Here is a 15883-nt window from a genome sequence, read left to right as displayed (position 1 = left end):
CATTATAAATGGCTTTTTTTTTCATTTGTGTCATTTGAAACAAACCATTTTCCAATTGCCCCTTGAACTTTTCTTGTGCTTACCTGTCTGCAATATATCCAATGAATAAGGAGCCAAGAAAGAATCCAAGGTTCACACATGACTGGAACAAATCCAGCTTCCATGAGTCGGCACATACAAGATTAAACTAAAGAGAAAAAAGTGACAAACTAAGTTTAAAATCACTAATATATCATTTACATACAAAAGAAAAAAAAATTGTGTAAAAAGTTTCTAAATATAAAAATGAAATTCAATTTAATTAAATTAAAACAAGAATCTAGAGAGGACTAAAACAACAGTAAACAACAAGAAAAGGGAAAACATCATTCCAATGCACCAGAATGTGAAGCTTTATTAGCTCATCTGAGCAACATTTCAGGGGCATCTGTCCCTTTTTCAAAAAATGAATCACACAAAGAGCTAGATTACAAGTGGCACATTAAAGTTAGCGCGGATCACGATAAGCAATAATGCGACCGCACTAACTTGCGCATGTAGTACAAGTTGAAAGAAAAAAGGGTGCGCTCGAGAGCAAATTATGTTCCTGTTAGCACGACTGAAGACCTAGAATAAAGTGTAAGGGGTAAAAAAATATGCATCAAACACAGCATAAGTACATTAAAATAAAGTGTTACACTCATATATACAGTTTCTGCAAAACAAAAATAATCATATAAATATTAATATAATATTTGTATAACCATCAAAAGGGATATGGTATATGACAAGGTGTTTGACTGCAAAGGGCTATAATGTGTGTGTATGTATTCACTTATAAGAAAAGGTTCTTTGTGTTTTTAACCCCTTAAAGACCAGTGACGTACTCTGTACGTCGGTGGTCTTTCTATGGGGATTGAGTTATTAACATCGCTGTCTCGCTGCCAGTGGGGAGACCACACTCTTATTACGGTGACCAGAAGGGAGGGTATAATAGCGAGGTCCAGCCACTTTCAGCAGGACCTGGCTATTATAAACAAGAAAACCATTAACGACCAGCAACATATCTAAAGTACTGAAGTTAGCACGCATTGGAATTCACTTACACACAAACAATTTACTTTCAACTTGTAAAACATTAACTCTTTATCTTACAATACTGAGGTAGAGAGCCCAAAATGAAAAACAACCTGATGAGATGGCAGATCAAATTATTTTTAACCATTGGGATAAAATGTTAGGTTTAAAGGGACATTAAACACTTTGAGATGGTAATATAAAATGATAATGCATTTGCATGCTTTCATAATTTATTTTGTCCCCTTTTCTTGTAATTCCATTCTGAAATTGTAAGCTTTTCAGTTCCTGTTAGAAATGGAAGAGCAGAACACTGTTTTTTTTTTGTTTTTTGTTTTTAAATCTTTTATTTATTAACCAATAATGTGCAATATATATAATTTGGGCATTATTACAGCATAACCACCTCGCAGGGTGGAAAAACAATACAATACAACATAATATAATATTTCTTCTCCTGCTTTTTTTGCCCAAATACTACCTACAGAAGGGCCTTTGCAATTCAACAGGATACAGATCATCGTTTATAGTTATCATCATAAATAACATAAATCAATGTCATAAGGACCATTTTACCGTTGAGCTAACCATTTCCTTATTGTTAATAGAATATAATATACCAAACATAGTTCAAATGCCAAATAAACCATATCACATACTTCATCTGTATATGTAATTAACTTAACAATTAGGCCTACCGCCTGATGCACATTTTTGAATAGTTTTTAAAGATAACAAACACTTAACAATAAAAAGAACAAAGACAACAACAACAAAACAGAACGAAAAAAGAAAGAGAAAAAAAAAAAGGGGGAAACCTCTCCATCTCCATCCCCCTCCCTTCCTCCCTCCCCTCCATTTCAAAATGGCCATAGTTAAACTCTGAGGTAGATGGCTTTGTATTAAAATCCAAAAAAGTTCCTATAAGCTGCTGTCAACCCTAGGGGAGCCAGTATTTGCTTCTGTATAGTAAGTGAGTATAAATTGATTATAGGTTTCCAATTTGAAATAAATTCCTCGGCTCTATCTTGGAATTGAAATATTGTATTATGTGACTCAAACACTAGTTGTTGAAGAAACATATTACGAAAATGAGAAAATCTAGGTGCAGATTTATCTTTCCATTTTTTAAATATCAAGATCCTAACTGTCATAATTAGTGTATTTAATATCTTGATATTTTTAGGTTCTACCTCAACTAAGTTCGAGTGTATCAAAAAAACTACAGAATAAGGTTGGATTTTGAAACTATCATGAAACAGTCTATTACACCAATGACTAACTTTGCTCCAAAGTTGGTTAATTTTTGGGCAGAAAAAAAACATATGTAGAATATCTGCATTCAATAAGTTGCATTTTGGGCAGCATTGTTGTATTAAAGGGGAAAATTTTGACAATTTAAGTGGGGTTAAGTATGTATTATGTAGTAATTTCGTATGCGATTCTTCCCAAATAATTGAGATATTTAATTTCCCTAATGCAGAGAAAGTCTGTAAAGTATTAGTTAGTTGGAACCCAGAAAAATACAGAGACCAGAAGGAAACTAAATTTTGAGAAAAAGTTTGTCCCTGTTTAGCTAGCATAACATTATATAAAAGAGAAATTGTAAATTTGCCCAAAGTCGCTTTCCTGATACAATCATATATCTCAGACCATCGAAAATCAATATGACCAGACCAGTCTTGTGAGTTAATATAATGTCGTGTTTGTAAATAGGCAAATAGACTATGTCTGGGGATTTCAAATGTGTTCAATATGTCAGTAAAGGAAAGAATATGTCCCGAAGTAGACATAAATTGATAGATATATTTAAGGCCTTTTTTAGCCCAATCCGAATATAATGGGTCTTGGATTCCTGGAATAACTCAGGGTTACCTTGAATTGGCAAGAAAGCGGAGACTCTGTGGTCTATTTCTAATATACCACAGATTTTTTGCCATGCAATAATAATATTCTTAAATGATAAAAGATTAGAGATGTTTGACGGAAGTTTTTTAACTGGGCAATGCAAAGCAGCTTTTAACGAGAAAGGAGAAATAAATATACTTTCTAACTCAATAGAAGAGAGCTTATTTGAACCACTCAACCAACCCATAGCTATCTTAGCTAAAGCGGATAGGTTATACAGCCTAATATCAGGTAAGGCCAGTCCGCCATTCCTCCTACTTTGACATAATTTTGCTATTGATATACGTGCCTTACGACCTTTCCATAAAAATTGAGAGCATGCTGCATAAAGCTTACGGGTTTTCTGTATAGGTATGAATAATGGAAGATTCTGCAATAAATAAAGGATTCGAGGAAAAATAATTGTCTTGACTAAGTTAACTCGGGCCAATAATGACAGAGGAAATGAGGCCCAGTTCCTCAGATCTAAAATTACTTTTCAAATACCGGTGTAAAATTTAGGTTAAACCACTGCTTTGGATTTTTGTGTAGAATAATACCTAAATACTCAATATGATCAGCTTCTTTAAATGGATGATCATTATAGCTTCCCTTATGTTTTTGTAGCCATAACAATTCACTTTTTTGGGCATTAATCCTATATCCTGAAAAGGAACTAAAATTAGATAATATTGAAATAATTTTTGGAATGGACTCTCTAGAATTCTCTACGAAAATTAACAAGTCATCAGCATAAAGTGAAATTTTAACTGCCTGCGTACCTATTCTGATCCCATATGATTCTGTGCGAAGTCTGATTGCTAGTGATTCAATGGCGATATTAAACAATAGGGGCGATAAAGGGCACCCTTGACGTGTACCACTCCCTAAGAAATTTTTTTCAGAAAGATCGCCATTTATCAAAAGTGCAGAGTATGGGTTCTTATACAACTTGGCAATAAAATCTAAACAATGACCTGTGATCCCAAAGCGTTCTAATGAATGTAGTAAATGATCCCATGCTATAGAATCAAACGCCTTCTCGGCATCTATGGATAATATCGCCCGATCCTGTTCTAACTTCATCTTTTTTTGGGGCAGGTTTTGATTCCAGCAGAAATCAAGCAATGTTTCGACTTTCCGTAAATTAGAGGTTACAGAACGTCCATTCATAAAACCAGTTTGGTCAGCATGAATTATATTAGGCATAACTACTTTCATTCTATTAGAAATAATAGAAAGAAGAATTTTATAATCTGAGTTTAAGACGGATATGGGTCTATACGAGGATATCTGTTCAACATCTTTACCCTTCTTAGGAATTAAAGTTACATTTGCTGCCGCGAAAAGATTCGATATCGGGGAAGGAGTTGTAAAATATGTATTAAAGAGGAACATTAATATATTACTAATTTCATCTGAAAGAATCTTATATAGTTCTATCGGGATCCCGTCCGGGCCAGCAGCTTTATTTAGTTTGGCAGAACACTGTTATATTCCACATAGCCATTGTCTGCACACTCTAGTAACCTATTTATAACTGTCTCTAATTGGCCACAGCAGAGAAGGTAACCTAAGTTACAACATGGCAGCTCCCATTGTTTTATAGACACTAAAATTTTATACTTATTTTGTCAATATTTAAACAGCTAATAAAACTTTTAAAAATATATCTACATGTTATTCTCAGACTAATCTTTTCTTTGAACACATTATTTTATCTAGCATCTAGCAAGTGTTTAATGTCCCTTTAAGGATTCACATGAGGGTAATATAAGGCCACACTTGTACAGAAAATAAAATAAAATTATATTAAAGTAAAACCATAATTCCAAAAAAGTGTTTAGGTCACACTTCCGATTAAGGCCCTTAGGAACTATGGTGTCCAATGCCCAAATCCATTTGGCCTCCTTATATAGGAGATCATTATGTCTATCCCTTCCTTTAGGCTTCCTACAGGTTTTATCAAAAACCATAAATCTTAATGGATTTGCCTGATGACCCATAAGAAGAAAATGAGCTGGAACTGGTAAATGCGCCATTTTTATGTTCTGAATTGTTGTCATATTCTGTCCTATTCTATAACAACAGTAACTAATATTTTAACATAATACAGTTGCATTTAAATTAGAGACGACTTTTACAACATATACAGAAAAGACAGAACATTTGTTACTAAATGGAAAGAAATTGATTAAAAAAATCTGTCTGCTATAAAAAATACTATCCTAAAGCAGAGGTGGTGTATTGAATAATTTCAGTTTTATTTTACCCTTTTATTCTTTGGACTAAAACTTCTAATATAGTGACCCACATGCCAATTTCAAAAATCCAAATTTAAAAGTTCAATAGATTATAGATTATAACTCAGACCATAACTGCTAACAAGCACCTAGTCTTATGGACAATAATATACAAGAAAAAGAATAGCAATAACACTACTCAAATAAAGTGGGGTTGTTTAATCTGGTTTTAATGTAAGTATACCTTGTGAGTTAGAGTGCTTGTGCAAAGGGGCAAATTGCAAATGTAAGTCAAAACACCAGAGGGATTTGGACTCGAAATCGAAACTTATATAGCACTTCTAATACCCCTCAAATGCAAGACATCATACTAAATAAAAAAACTAAAAATTGGGTTCATGCATTAAAACATAAGTTTTATTGTCTTTAGAATTTCATAAAACCATTGTGTGAGTGAGTTTAAGGTAAAATTGACACAGAGGCCTCTAGTTATCAACGTGTCTACTTACCTGCCTTCGCCGGCCCCAATACGCCCGCCTAAGCTCGCCTACCATCGTCGCCGTGGACCTGAATACGCTCGCCAAAGTTATCAATAAAGCTGTCAAAAAGCCATGCACCAAGTACGGGGCGATGAGCAGCGGACTGTGATAGTTATCACTCATCCGATCTCGCTGCTCTTCGGCTTTTCTACAGCTTTATTGATAAGCTTTCACTAAGCACCCACACTAAACTACACTGTTCTACCCCCTATACCGGCGCCCCCGGAGCCCCCCGCAACTAAATAAAGTTATTAACCCCTAAACCGCCACTCCTAGACCCCGCCGCAACTATAATAAATGTATTAACCCCTAAACCGCCACTCCCTGAGCCCACCGCCACTCTAATAAACTGATTAACCCCTAAACCGCCGCCCAGGACCCCACCACCACCTACATAATACCTATTAACCCCTATCCTGCCCCCCCATATCGCCGCCACCTATAATAAATTTATTAACCCCTATCCTGCCGATCCTGTACCCCGCCACAACTAAATAAATTGTTTAACCCCTAAACCGCCACTCCCGGACCCCGCCGCAACCTATATTAAACTTATTAACCCCTAATCTCCCCCCCCTACACCGTCGCCACCTATAATAAATTTATTAACCCCTATCCTGCCCCCCTATACCGCCACAACCTATAATAAAATTATTAACCCCTAAACCTAAGTCTAACCCTAACCCTAACACCCCCCTATCTTAAATATTAATTAAATACATCTAAATAAATATAACTCTTATTGAATGAATTATTCCTATTTAAAACTAAATACTTACCTGTAAAATAAACCCTAAGATAGCTACAATGTAATTAATAATTACATTGTAGCTATCTTAGGATTTATATTTATTTTACAGGTAACTTTGTATTTATTTTAACTAGGTACAATAGTTATTAAATAGTTAATAACTATTTAATAACTACCTAGATAAAAGAAATAACTATTAATAACTATTGTACCTAAATACATTGTAGCTATCTTAGGGGTTTTTTTTTACAGGTAAGTATTTAGTTTTAAATAGGAATAATTTATTTAATGATAGTGTAGTGTTAGGTGTAATTGAAACTTAGGTTAGTTTTTATTTTACAGGTAAATTTGTCTTTATTTTATCTAGGTAGCTATTAAATAGTTAATAACTATTTAATAGCTATTGTACCTAGTTAAAATAAATTTAAATTTGCCCGTAAAATAAAAATAAATCCTTAAATAGCTACAATATAATTATTAGTAATATTGTAGTTATATTAGGGTTTAGTTTATAGGTAAGTATTTAGTTTTAAATAGGAATAATTAATTTAATAAGAGTTATATTTATTTAAATGTATTTAATTAATATTTAAGATAGGGGGTGTTAGGGTTAGGGTTAGACTTAGGTTTAGGGGTTAATAATTTTATTATAGGTTGCGGTGGTATAGGGGGGCAGGATAGGGGTTAATAAATTTATTATAGGTGGCGACGATGTAGGGGGGGCAGATTAGGGGTTAAGAAGTTTATTATAGGTGGCGGCGGGGTCCGGGAGCGGCGGTTTAGGGGTTAAACAATTTATTTAGTTGCGGCAGGGTCCGGGATCCGCAGGATAGGGGTTAATAAATTTATTATAGGTGGCGGCGGTATAGGGGGGGCAGGATAGGGGTTAATAGGTATTATGTAGGTGGCGGCGGGGTCCGGGAGCGGCGGTTTAGGGGTTAATACATTTATTATAGTGGCAGTGGGCTCCGGGAGCGGCGGTTTAGGGGTTAGCATGTTTAATGTAGGTGGCGGTGGTGTAGGGGGGCAGATTAGGGGTGTTTAGACTCGGGGTACATGTTAGGGTGTTAGGTGTACACACTTCCCATAGGAATCAATGGGATGTCGGGCAGCAGCGAACATGAATTTTCACTATGGTCAGACTCCCATTGATTCCTATGGGATCCGCCACCTCCAGGGCGGCGGATCAGGTCCTCAAGACCTTTGATAAATAGGGGCCTCAGTATCTACAGTAACTTATTAATATAATATCTGCTGACATTATTGGAAACTTGGGACAAAGTATAAATTGGATGGATTATAGAGTTTTCACACTGATTTGCTAGTGTGCTCATTAGGTTACTCTCTATAGATAATCTTTACCGGAATCTCAGTCATTATATTCTTGGGCTAATGTTGTAAATTCAGCATGTACATTTGGATACTGCAGTAGAATAATGGCGCTAATATTGCGTAGGTTAATATTCTTTCAAGAGTTTGTGGTGATCTTCTCAAATATATTAGATTAAATTCAAAATAAAGCCCCTGTATTGCAATCTGATGCAGTATTGAAATTCTAAAGACAATAAGTTATGTTTTAATGCATGAACCCAATTTTTTGTTTTTTCATTTAGTATGATGTCTTGCATTTGAGGGGTATTAGAAGTTCAACATAAGTGCATTCTTTCAAGTCCAAATCCCTCTTGTGTTTTGACTTAAATTTGCAAAGCATTTAGTCTTAGCCAGCTTGCTCCTGTCCACTATAGTCTATCCTCGCATACGAAATTGCACACAGAATTGCCCCATTTAAAAGACATAGGGCCAGATTAAAAGTGGAGCGCTATTGCTAGTGTGAGAAGCGTAAACATAATCGTGAGATTGCGATGTTCTTTATGCTCGATTCCATATTACAAGTGGTGTGCTGTTTAAATAAACGCAAATTAGTTTGCACAAACTCGCAGTAATTTACGTTCCCCATATTTTCTATAGGCAGCGTTAGGCAGCAATGTCCATTTGTATTACAAATTAAAAGAAAATGTGATCGCTCAAACGCAATCACATTTAATGTTCAAACTTTTGACGCAACTTGAAAGGTAGAGTAAAAAGTTTGGCTGGCAAAAACAATTGCCCTAAACTGCTCTATTAACCCCTAAACCTCCACCCCTCCACAATGTACACTACCCCTCTACACTATTAACCCCTAAACCACCACAACCCCCAATGCAAAATACCCACTACCATCTAAACCCCATACCTAGTTAACTCCCCTAACCTAACACCCTCTAAATTACCCTAAAAAAAAATCTTACGTGAAAAAAAAATCTACTATTACAGAAAATAAAAAAAATCTACCATTACAGAAAAAACAAATTACAAAAAAAAACCCAGTTATGCCTATTCTAAAACTAAAGCCACACCAAAATAAAAAAAATATATATACTAACACAACTATAGCAATAGCCCTTCAAAGGGCTTTTAATATAACTTTTTTTGTCCCGAAAGTGATTTAGCTATTTAAAAACAACAAAAAAAAAAACACTACATCATTCTACAAGTAGCCCCCCCCCCCCCCCAAAAAAGGCTATCTAAAAAAAGCATAATCTAAAAATTGCCCTGAAAAGGGTATTTGGCTGGGCATTGCAATTAGAAGAGCATTTAGCTCTTTTGCTGCCCAAAAAAAAAGAAAAACAACCCTATTAAAAAAAAAAACGCCCAAATACATGCTATCACTAAACCCCGAAGATTGTACTCACCAAAGTTGAATCCGACTCCTATATGGCACTCCATCCCGGCGGTGGTCCAGCTCCATCCCGGTGGTGGTCCATCTTCATCCCAGCGGTGGTCCATCTTCATCCCAGCAGTGGTCCGTCTTCATCCCAGCGGTGGTCCATCTTCATGCCAGCGGTGGTCCGTCTTCATCCCAGCAGTGGTCCGTCTTCATCCCAGCGGTGGTCCATCTTCATCCCAGCAGTGGTCCGTCTTCATCCCGGCGGCAGTCTTCTATTATCATCTCGGAGAGGTCTTCTATCTTCATCCATTTTGTTATCTTCAGATCCTCTATCGCCGACATACTCATTATGTGGTCATCCACTGCACACTGAATTTTGAATGTAAGGTACTCCCTTTATATAGGGGAGACCTTGCATTCTTATTGGCTGACTTTTAAATTCAAATAAGCCAATAGAATGAAAGCTTTTTCTTTTTTTTTTATTATTATTTTTATGCAAGAATCTCAGGTATATGACATGAACAAATGTAGATACAACATAGGAAATTATTGCAATTCCCAATACAGTCAAACTGACAAAATATACAGTATGAGAAAATACGTATGTATGCTTATACAGTTTTTCTTAAGATAAAGAAAAAAGGGAGCATAAGTATGAGGTATGTTCATATCATTGTGTGGGAACAATGTCAATAGAAATTAGGGATGCATGTTTAGTCTGGAAAGCAAGTAAAGTTGCATGTACAGTAAGTCCCATATTGAAAATCACCTGAAATCCTTATTTTTCCATTTAAACACTAACGCCTAGATTACGAGTCTTGCATTAGCCTTAAAAAGCAGTGTTGAGAGGTCCCAACGCTGCTTTTTAACGCCCGCTGGTAATACGAGTCTGTACCAGGTACAGGTGTACCGCTCATTTTTCTTCCGCGACTCGAGCTTACCGCAAATCCCCTTATGTCAATTGCATATCCTATATTTTTAATGGGATTTGCCTAACGCCGGTATTGCGATTTGAAGAAGTGAGCGGTACACCCTCTCCTGTCAAGACTGATACCGCATTTAAAAGTCAGTAGTTAAGAGTTTTATGTACTAACGCCGTAACATAAAACTCTTAACTAAAGTGCTAAAAAGTACACTAACACCCATAAACTACCTATTAACCCCTAAACCGAGCCCCCCACCCCACATCACAAACACTTAAATAAAGCTTTTAACCCCTAATCTGCCGACCGGACATCGCCACCACTGTAATAAATATATTAACCCCTAACCCGCCACACTCCCGCCTCGCAAACACTAGTTACATTTTATTAACCCCTAATCTGCCATCCCTAACATCGCCGACACCTACCTACATTTATTAACCCTTAATCTGCCGCCTCCAACGTCACTGCTACTATATTAAATTTATTAACCCCTAAACCTAAGTCTAACCCTAAGTCTAACCCCCTAACTGAAATATAATTTAAATAAAACTAAATTAAATTACTACAATTAAACAAATTATTCCTATTTAAAACTAAATACTTACCTGTAAAATAAACCCTAAGCTAGCTACAATATAACTAATAGTTAAATTGTACCTAGATTAGAGTTTATTTTTATTTTACAGGCAAGTTTGTATTTATTTTAACTAGGTAGAATAGTTAGTAAATAGTTATTAACTATTTAATAACTTCCTAGTTAAAATAAATACAAATATACCTGTAAAATAAATCCTAACCTAAATTACAATTACACCGAACACTACACTATCATTAAATTAATTAACTAAACTACCTACAATTAAATACAATTAAATGAAATAAACTAAAGTACAAAAAACAACAAACACTAAATTACAGAACATAAAAAAATAATTACAATTTTTTTAAACTAATTAGACCTAATCTAATCCCCCTAATAAAATAAAAAGACCCCCCCCAACATTAAAACCCACCACCCACACACCCAACCCTACTCTAAAACCCACCCAATCCCCCCTTAATAAAACCTAACACTAACCCCTTGAAGATCTCCCTACCTTGAGACGTCTTCACCCAGCCGGGCACAAGTGGACCTCCAGAGGGGCAGAAGCCTTAATCCAATCCAGCCAGAAGAGGTCCTCCAGAGGGGCAGAAGTCTTCATCCAGGCGGCATCTTCTATCTTCATCCATCCGGAACAGAGCGGGTCCATCTTCAATCCAGCCGACACAGAGCATCCTCTTCATCCAGAGTCTTCTTCAACAATGACGGTACCGTTAAGTGACGTCATCCAAGATGGCATCCCTTCAATTCCGATTGGTTTATAGGATTCTATCAGCCAATCGGAATTAAGGTAGGAAAAATTATATTTAAATTAGGGGGGTGTTAGGGTTATGGTTAGACTTAGGTTTGGGGGTTAATAACTTTATTATAGTGGCAGTGACGTTGGCGGCGTCAGATTAGGGGTTAATACATTTAATATAGTTGCGGCGATGTTGGGGGGGGGCAGAGTAGGGGTTAATAAATATAATGTAGGGTTCGGCGATGTTGGGGGCAGTAGATTAGGGGTTCATAAGTATAATGTAGGTGGCAGCAGTGTACGGAGTGCAGATTAGGGGTTAATAATATAATGCAGGTGTCTGCGATGTCGGGGGCAGCAGATTAGGGGTTAAGTGTAAGATTAGGGGTGTTTAGACTCGGGGTTCATGTTAGGGTGTTAGGTGCAGACATAAAATATATTTCCCCATAGGAAACAATAGGGCTGCGTTAGGAGCTGAACGCTGCTTTTTTGCAAGTGTTAGGTTTTTTTCAGCCGGCTCAGCCCCATTGTTTCCTATGGGGAAATCGTGCACGAGTACGTTTAGCCAGCTCACCGCTACTGTAAGCAGCGCTGGTATTGAGGTGAGATGTGGAGCTAAATTTTGCTCTATGCTCATTTTTTTGTGGCTAACGCTGGGTTTAAAAAAACCTGTAATACCAGCGTTGTCTTAAGTGAGTGGTGAGAAAAAAAGGCTCGTTAGCACCGCACACCATTACCGACAAAACTCGTAATCTCGCCGTAAGGCACTAAAAAGAAAACAAAAAAGAAAACAAAACAGACAAAAAAAGGGAGATGTAAAAGAATCAAACTTGAGCTAGGTTAAAGGGACATGAAACCAACATTTTTTCTTTCATGATTAAGATAGAGAATACAATTTTAAACAACCTTCTAATTTACTTCTATTATCTAATTTGTTTCAATCTCTTGGTATCATTTGTTGAAGGAGCAGCAATGCGCTAATGGTTTCTAAATGAACACATAGGTGAGTCAATCACAATCGATATATATATGGAGCCACCAATCAGCAGCTAGAACCTAGGTTCTCTGCTGCTCCTGAGCTTACCTAGATACACTTTTCAGCAAAGGATAACAAGAGAAGGAAGCAAATTAAATGATAGAAATAAATTGGAATGTTGTTTAAAATTGAATTCTCTATCTGAATCATGAAAGAAAAATTGTGGGTTTCATGTGCTTCTAACTAGCCCTTTTGTGTATAAAACAAAAAGTTGTGATAAAGGAACACAGCTCGTCAGAAATGTAAGATTCTATCCTGCTTATGAGTAAGTCAAAATTGTACCGAGATTAAGATTAGTTTAAATAGCATTCTTCAATAGCCCATGCAAATTATTGAAATCTATGTCTATATTGGTATTACAACAGCCTATTAGCAATATATGTGATAGAGAAAGGAGGTGATGAGCATTTTTTTCTTAAACAGCTTATCTATAGAATATAATGCCACCAGAATACCACCATTATCTTGTATCTAAGCTTCTGCAAACTGCCCCCTTATTTCAGTTCTTTTGACAGACTTGCATTTTAGCGAATCAGTGCTCACTCCTCGGTAAATTTACGTGCATGAGCTCAATGTTATCTATATGAAACACATGAACTAACGCCCTCTAGTTGTAAAAAACTTTCAAAATGCATTCAGATTAGAAGCGGCCTTCAAGGTCTGAGAAATTAGCATATGAGACTCCTAGGTTTAGCTTTCAATGAAGAATGCCAAGAGAACAAAGCTAAATTTGTGATCAAAGTAAATTGAAAAGTTGTTTAAAATGACATGCCCTATCTGAATCATGAAAGTTTATTTGGACTTGACTGTCCCTTTGAGGTTTGCTTCATAGAGCCCAATAAGAGTTAACAAGATAATGCTAAGGGGCCGATTTATCAATGTCTAGCTGACATCGTTAAATGCCGACAGCAAACGCTGTCGGCATTTAACATTGCACAAACATTTCTGATGAATCGGCCACTAGCAGGGATCATATGCGATCAGGCTGATTGCTGTCCGTTGCTCAGAGGCGGCAGACTAGTTAAGGAGCAGCGGTCTTAAGACCACTGCTTCTTAACTGCTATTTCCGGTGAGCCTGAAGGGGACATTTGGCCATTTGACATTAATTCTGTACAATTACTACGCCTCAGGTCTATGTGCACAAGATAAATTATATATACAGAGTTACAAAAAATAGTCTCCTATATTTTCGATATGTATTAAAAATCATTTATGGGCCGAGTCTTATGGTTGTGCGCATAATTCAATTAAAGTGTGAAGCATTAGCCCAGATTAAAATATACATATGGAAATGAAGAGAGGTAGTAAAATACACACAGAACCTTAATAAACAATATTAAAATATTATGGTGCATGGACAACAAATGTGGTCAAACTTATCAACAGAACAGAATTTTCAAAACTATGAGAGCAACATTAGTCAGCTATGCGAAGCAGAGCTTCTATTTATAAGGGCACCTGCAATAAAATATGGTCCAATATACGTAGCTCCTTCATTCTGAAAGATGCCAACTGCTTTTCTGTCCTTTTCTGTATCCACTGCCACGTGGGCGGCAGAGGCAGACATAGGGGTATATTTATCAAGCTCTGTATAGAGCTTGATGCCCCTTGTTTCCGGCGAGCCTTCCTTCTAAAGACCGCTGCTTCATAACCTGTCCACCGGATCGGGTTGATTGACACCCCCTACTAGTGGCTGATTGGCCGGGAATCTGCAGGGAGCGTCTTGCACAATAATAAATAGGCCCCCAAGTATTTTATGTTATTACAATAATCAAAATACCTTCTGGGGTAGAAGTGATCTAATTCCTTCTATCTACTGAAAGTTCCCGGACACTTATTTGCCAAGGGACAGGTAGATAGCAATAGTTAGAGTCTGCAAAATAACTTTTAGAAGAGGGTTTCTTCAGAGCAGAAGAGTCCTGCAGCCATCTTGAAGCGCTGCCCACCGGGAGAAATGAAAGCTTTTTCTATTGGATGATTTGAATATGGAGCGTCGCCACCACATATGAGCCAGATTCACTTTGGTACAATCTTTGGGGTTTAGTGATAGGATTTTTTTGGATGTGTGTTTTTTTTTTAGGATTGGGTTGTTGTGTTTTGGGAAGAGCAGCAAAAGAGCTAAATGGGCAATGTCTTTTCAGGGCAATTTTTAGAGAAGCTTTTTTTTAGATAGCCTTTTTTGGGGGGAGTATGGAGGTTACATGTGTAGTGTTGTTGTTGTTTTTTTAAAGAGCTAAATCACTTTAGGCCTATGCCATATACAAAGCCCTTTTAATGACTATTGCTATAGTTTAGTGTTAGTATAGGTTTTTTATTTTAAGGTGGTTTTTTTAGTGGGGCTTTAGTTTTAAAATATGCATAACTGTTTTTTGGGGTATTTTTGGTAATTAGTTTTTTCTGTAATGGTAGTTTTTTTTTATGTAACATTAGATTTTTTTTTCAGGTAAGGTTAGGTTTTTTGGGGGGTAACTTAGGGGGTTTTAGGTTGGTGGGGTTAGCTGGTTAGGGGGTTTAGATTTCAGTGGGTATTTTGTGATGGGGTTGTGGCAGCTTAGGGGTTAATAGTGTAGAGCGGTATTTTGCGATGAGGGTTGTAGCAGTTAGGAGTTAATAGTGCAATAGGGACTTTTTGGTGGGCTATGTGGCGGTTTAGAGGTTTATAGTGTAGTGGGGATGTTTTGGTGGGCTATGGGTTAATAGTGTAGAGCGGGAGTTTGCGATGTGAAAATGTGGCGGTTTAGGGGTTAATAGTGTAGAGGGGTATTTTGCAATGGGGTTGTGGCAGTTAGGAGTTAAAAGTGCAATGGGGACTTTTTGGTTGGCTATGTGCCGGTTTAGGGGTTTATAGTGTAGTGGGGACTTTTCGGCGGGCTATGTGCAGGTTAGGGGTTATAAGAGTAGGGGCTTATGATGAATAGGGTTAGTGCACGAGTATGAGTGTTTTTTCCACTTTTCTCTTTCTACATTGAAGTCTATGGGGGAGTTTGTTAACGGGGTCGCAATATTCTTCTCTTTACGCATGTCGGGAAAGCGTGCAAGAAAATAAACATTTACTTTCAACTTGTAATACGCGCGCTACCCAGCGTGCACAAGAGCAGAAGTTGAGCGGACTTAGCGAGTGAGCTAGAGTGGTAATTACAAACTCCATTCATTATAAAGCCCATATTAGGGCTCCTTGAGGATCATAAAGTACAACAGTATCCCCTCACATGTCCAGTTTTAGGAGAATGCAGCTTTTCCCCCAAGTTATTAGCTTGTTTTAGCTAAACAAAATTACACTGGACAAATAAGTTTGAGATGTAGATATCTGTCACATCATTAAGCATTCAAATATGGAGGTGTTTTTTATTTTCCCAATGTTTTTCATCTCTATAAGCAGAGTTCAAGTTGTTCCAGTCCAA

General features: G+C 36.9%; 1 protein-coding gene across 1 annotated transcript in view; it reads right to left on the bottom strand.

The window, feature by feature from the left end:
* SLC22A2 (solute carrier family 22 member 2) overlaps positions 1 to 15883 on the bottom strand; it is a 106122-nt gene that overhangs the window by 65781 nt on the left and 24458 nt on the right. The window contains exon 2 of the mRNA XM_053709276.1: positions 84 to 187. Within this exon, the coding sequence (XP_053565251.1) occupies positions 84 to 187 (104 nt within the window). The remainder of the gene's footprint in view (positions 1 to 83; positions 188 to 15883) is intronic.

This window comes from Bombina bombina, chromosome 4 (assembly GCF_027579735.1).
Source record: "Bombina bombina isolate aBomBom1 chromosome 4, aBomBom1.pri, whole genome shotgun sequence".
In the NCBI taxonomy this organism is placed as follows: domain Eukaryota; kingdom Metazoa; phylum Chordata; class Amphibia; order Anura; family Bombinatoridae; genus Bombina; species Bombina bombina.
Note: the sequence above shows the minus strand (reverse complement) of the source record. Positions and strands in the feature narration are given on the sequence as shown.